This window comes from Amphimedon queenslandica, unplaced genomic scaffold (genome assembly GCF_000090795.2).
Source record: "Amphimedon queenslandica unplaced genomic scaffold, v1.1 AMPQUscaffold_13298, whole genome shotgun sequence".
Lineage (NCBI taxonomy): Eukaryota > Metazoa > Porifera > Demospongiae > Haplosclerida > Niphatidae > Amphimedon > Amphimedon queenslandica.
In genome coordinates, this window is record NW_003546466.1 from 124092 (window position 1) to 129309 (window position 5218).

A 5218-nucleotide genomic window follows, 5' to 3' on the forward strand; every position below is an offset into this window, starting at 1 on the left:
AAGAGAAGACACACATCAACATTCGTTCAAATTTTTGACAATTTTAATTTTTTTGTTAAGAGCTAATGGGCAAAAGAAAAATTTTAATATTTTTTAAAATTAAGTTTTATTTAAAAATTAATAAAATATGTAAAATTTGAACGAATGTTGATGTGCGTCTTTTCTTCCAAAGAATCAACTCTAGTGCGGTGAAGACTAGCTCTTTCTTGTAACTGAATAGTGCATCATGGAGCAGAAAGACAGGGCTTTCATATGAATATGATGAATTGTTTGCCAGTTACTTCATTACTTAGCGAAAATAGGTGAACGACAATACATGGCGTCTATGCGAACTTGCATGTGTTCGAAACTTCTACTTAAAAATTATTATAAAAACACAGCAAAGACAGATCTCTATGAAAGTTGTTACAGCTGTAGAGGAACATCTGATCTACAAGATAAAATTATAGTCACTGGCTTCTGATCACTGAACTGTGAGAAAAAGTGTTCGAATATCGATGGTGTGCGATAGTAGGTTGCTGACTCTATGAATAATGCAGACACAGCAATGAATTCTATGAATCACATTAGAGTGGCTTACATACAGAAGCATGCATATAAACACAATGGTCCAAAACATTTGGATGAATCATTTATAAATCCTTTTTCTGTATGGTTTGTAAGTTGAAAATTTCTGCGCATGCTGTGCAATTTTGACACACCATTGAATCTAAAACTTTATTATTTCAAAAAAGTATAGCAATTGAAATAATACTAAGTAAATCTACAGGGGCTTATAACAGTAACAACTTCACAACCATTATGACATCAAGCCAACACTCTATACTCAATAGACTATGTAAACTACATGTACTTGTTCCTGTCAACAACCCCAGGCTAGACATGAAACAACAACAGTGATCCCACATACTATAAAATGCAGTAGATCTATATACTTGCACTCCTACATACTAAAAGCTAATGTAGTATTACTAATAGCAACTCTTGCTAATAGTTCAATGGTTCATTTTTCAGAGTATAGTGCAGGAACTGCTTTCCCTAGGGGGAGCAGGAGGACTGTAATGATGTGGGAGAGGCTCAATACGACGTTGAGCTGGACGGTTGAGTCTCCTCTGCACTGCTTGAAGAGGCTCAATGAAGCTGTCCTCCATCCACCTCTTCTCAAAAAACATTACTTTTTGCACCTTTTTCTGCTGTCCTCCAATGAGGAGAGAGTTGGTCACAAGAAGGTCTGTTTTGACGGCACTTATCTCAACAAACTTGTTTGTGGATGATCCACAATCATTGACTGGATGAAATATTGATCCAATTAAGTTGTCAGGGCTGAGAGCAAGACAGAGGACTATGAGTTGGGCCTCTTCTTCGCTGGTCAATCGATGATAATTCTCATAATCTCTCAGGCGACGTATAGTGTAGTCATCATCAGGCTCAACACAACCACATACACAATGAAAATAGTACATGAGCTTTGCTATTGGGTCATTGGGTACACTGGCTGATGAGCCTACATTCTTTATCTGTACCTGAGTCCTTCCCATTATTGCAGCCATAGCTGCAAAAATGATATAAAAAATGCACAATACTACTATAGATATTTATAAAGGCAATAGACTTAAAGGAAGATATTGCACATTCAGTAGTTAACTACAATTCATTCATTCATGTACAGTCAGATACACATACTTAGAAAATTAGTTTTGCGATCAGTAGCAGGACAGAAAATAGAGTAAATTTGAGTAGTCTCAACTAGCTAGGCTCCCGTCTAGTGTAATAATTATTAGGGCTGTGCTTTTATTATTACTTATTGGTATGAGGAATCCAAGAAATGCTTCACTACACAGATGTCCTTACATGGTATCTAGAATAAACAATAGTGACACACCAAAAATGTGTTTACAGTATATTACTAATGACTGAATGAAATGATGTAATGTAAATTATTTGCACTGTTCAAAAATCTCATTCTCAGTTTATTCCTCAACATCATTGAAAATAATAATCTACTGGCATGTTGCTATTTGAAATTTTGAAAAACTTGTTTCCACACATGTGCCTATGGTCTGTTATTGTGTAGTACAATTTTGGCACTTAGGCTCAAAGCAGCTGGAGACAGTGTGAAGTAGTACATGAAGGTAGCAATGGGGTCATTGGGTACAGAAACTTTGACCTGCTCCCCATTGACATGTATTTCTGTCTTCTCCTGACTCTCAGCTGATGATGCCATTATACACTCACAAAAGCTGTTGAGCTCAGCTGTTCAGTCTGTCATATGATGAAATTCATGTTGCAATAGCGAATTCTATAAACTTAGATCTACTTAGGTATACATTATACTGAAATTAGAATGCATCATAAACTATGATGATAAAGCAAACATGATTGTATAGATTTGATCTATTAGTTCTACAAATGTCAGAAAAATCTTGTATTCGTGTCTCAGTTATTGTAAACGTTGTATAATTTTGACACCCATTGGATCAAAAACTTTATTTCAAATGAATAATAGCAATACTAAATAAATCTACAGGGCTTTATATCAATAACAATTGGGACACTATACGACAGCAAGCCAACACTATATGTAAACTACATGTACTTGTTCCAGTAAACTACACAAGAAATAATAACTAAATGTAGTATATACTTGCACTCCTACATACTAAAAGCTAATGTAGTATTACTAATAGCAACTCTTGTTAATAGTTCAATGGTTCATTTTTCAGAGTATTGTGCAGGAACTGCTTTCCCGACGGCGAGCAGGAGGACTGTAATGACGTGGGGGAGGCTCAATACGACGTTGAGGAGGACGGTTGAGTCTCCTCTGCACTGCTTTAAGAGGCTCAATGAAGTTGTTCTCCATCCACCTCTTCTCGAAAAACATGACACTTTGTACTTTTTTCTGCTGTCCTCCAATGAGGAGAGAGTTGGTCACAAGAAGGTCTGTTTTGACGGCACTTATCTCAACAAACTTGTTTGTAGATGATCCACAATCATTCACTGGATGGAATATTGATCCAATCAAGTTATCAGGACTGAGAGCAAGACAGAGGACTATGAGTTGAGCCTCTTCTTCGCTGGTCAATCGATGATAATTCTGATAATCTCTGAGACGACGTATAGTGTAGTCATTATCAGGTTCAACACAACTGCAGACACAGTCAAAGTAGTACATGAGCCTGGCTATTGGGTCATTGGGTACGCTGACTGATCTGCCTACATCCTTTATCTGTATCTGAGTCCTCCCCATTACAGCAGCCATAACTGCAATAATGAAATATAGAGATTTATGAAAATTGTAAAATGACAGAAATTGCTTTTGAATCAGGGCAACTAAACATCATAAATACAATCAAATACATTAACATACTTAAAAACCAGTTTAATGTTCAGTGACTGACAGGACAATAAAGAGAGAGAAAACTAGTAAATTCTATTTAGTAGTTATATGGCAGCTAGACCAAGACCCGACTATAAATACTGACTAGTTTTATTCATGCATGACAATTCCAGGAATAGTTTCACTATGCTTGCTAAGTAAACAGTGACAAATAAAATTTTTATTAGGTAGGCTGTTATGAGTATTAGAATATAAATGAATACAATTGAACTATTGGGTATTAACACTCCTGGTATTAAAGATAAATAGCACAATGACAGCTCTATTTTAACCCTGATAAAGTCTATAATGTAACTAAGCTGTGGCAAGAAACAGCAGTTTTATGCTAGCAAGATCTTTACTGAATAGCACAGGTAATATTGAGGTGGAGGGTCAAGTCTCCTCTGCACTATTTTAAGTGGTTCAATAAAGTTGTTTTCCATCCACCTCTTCTCAAAAAACATTATGCTTTGAACCTTTCTCTGCTGCCCTCCAATGAGGAGAGAGTCAGTTACAAGCACATTAGTCTTGACTGCACTTATCTCAACAAATTTATTAGATAATGGCCCACAATCAGCAGTAGCATATCGTAATAAGCTTAGCCTCTTCTTCACTGGTCAATCGAGAATAGTTTTGAAAATCTCTCAGGTGACACATAGTATAGTCATCATCAGGAAACCAAAACAAAAACATAAACTATATAAAACTTTAGGAAACAGAGATTTTAACCTGCTCCCCATTGACATGTATTTCTGTCTTCTCCTGACTCTCAACTGATGATGCTATTATACACTCAAAAAGCTGTTGTCATGTGATTCATGGAATATGAATAATGTATATACAGGTCTAGATGTACAGTAATGAATCCTATGAATGAAATCGGATGACCTAACTTAGCTACATTGTGCATCATAAAGCAAGCATGCTTTTTAAATAAAGGATCAGTCATGTGTAAACAATCAATTTGATCTTTTTCTGTAAATTCATGACTTGATTGATGTCAACCATGTAACCAAGAGTACTCTTGATGTAACGGTATATTCACTCTCCTATAGTGGTCTTCTTGATCATTATTACCACAAATAAGGGCTTGGCTTAGTTGGCTACCTATATAACTTGATTATAATTATCCTGCACTTATAGCATCATTATCATACCATGCCATGGATGATGCATTTGTGTCAAAAAATTTGTCCATCCAGCCACTGATGTCTGATACCATTGGATCTAAAACTTTAGAATAATAGCGGAATAGCTTTATAATAATAATAATTAACAATTATCAAGCCAACACTTTACTCTATAGACTATTATGTAAACTATCATTAATTATTCCTGTAAACAACATAAAGGTATTTTAGCATTAATAATAGTTCAATGGTTTATTCTTCAGAGTATAATGCAGCAACTTCTTTCTCTGCGACGAGCTAGAGAACGACGTGGGGAAGGCTCAATACGACGTTGAGCTGGACGATTGAGTCTCCTCTGCACTGCTTTAAGAGGCTCAATGAAGTTTCTGTCCATCCAACTCTTCTGGAAAAACATGACTTTTTGCACCCTTCTCCGCTGTCCTCCAATGAGGAGAGATTTGGTCACAAGAAGGTCTGTTTTGACGGCACTTATCTCAACAAATTTGTTTGTAGATGATCCACAGTCATTCACTGGATGAAATACTGATCCAATCAAGTTATCAGGACTGAGAGCAAGACAGAGGACTATGAGTTGGGCCTCTTCTTCGCTGGTCAATCGATGATAATTTCGATAATCTCTAAGGCGACGTATAGTGTAGTCACTATCGGGTTCAACGCAAGTGCAGACACAATCAAAGTAGTACATGAGCCT

General features: G+C 36.3%; 3 protein-coding genes across 4 annotated transcripts in view; all 3 read right to left on the reverse strand.

Annotated features, from left to right (window-relative positions):
- The window catches only part of LOC109583548 (uncharacterized), a 20753-nt gene that overhangs the window by 3712 nt on the left and 11823 nt on the right, over positions 1-5218 (reverse strand). The gene's annotated exons all lie outside the window — the stretch shown is intronic.
- LOC109583549 (uncharacterized) lies at positions 608-1761 on the reverse strand. The gene is made up of 2 exons (XM_019998959.1): positions 1684-1761; positions 608-1552 (listed from the first exon to the last, which is right to left on the reverse strand). Exon 2 carries the CDS (start codon positions 1548-1550, stop codon positions 1011-1013), a length of 540 nt encoding a protein of 179 aa, XP_019854518.1. The 5' UTR covers positions 1551-1552; positions 1684-1761; the 3' UTR covers positions 608-1010.
- The window catches only part of LOC109583547 (uncharacterized), a 6700-nt gene continuing 3976 nt past the window's right edge, over positions 2495-5218 (reverse strand). The window contains exons 1-2 of one of the 2 annotated variants that reach the window (XM_019998955.1): positions 3368-3394; positions 2495-3261 (exon numbers count right to left, since the gene is read on the reverse strand). In XM_019998955.1, coding sequence (XP_019854514.1) covers positions 2720-3259 — 540 coding nt within the window. In that variant the 5' untranslated portion in view covers positions 3260-3261; positions 3368-3394 and the 3' untranslated portion in view covers positions 2495-2719. Of the gene's footprint in view, positions 3262-3367; positions 3395-5218 lie in introns of those variants that run through there. The other variant, XM_019998956.1, reaches the window with a different exon arrangement.

What these genes read in the sequence shown, in the direction of transcription:
- LOC109583549 (XM_019998959.1), bottom strand. Translation starts at nt 1,550, where the DNA reads ATGGCTGCAATAATGGGAAGGACTCAGGTACAGATAAAGAATGTAGGC.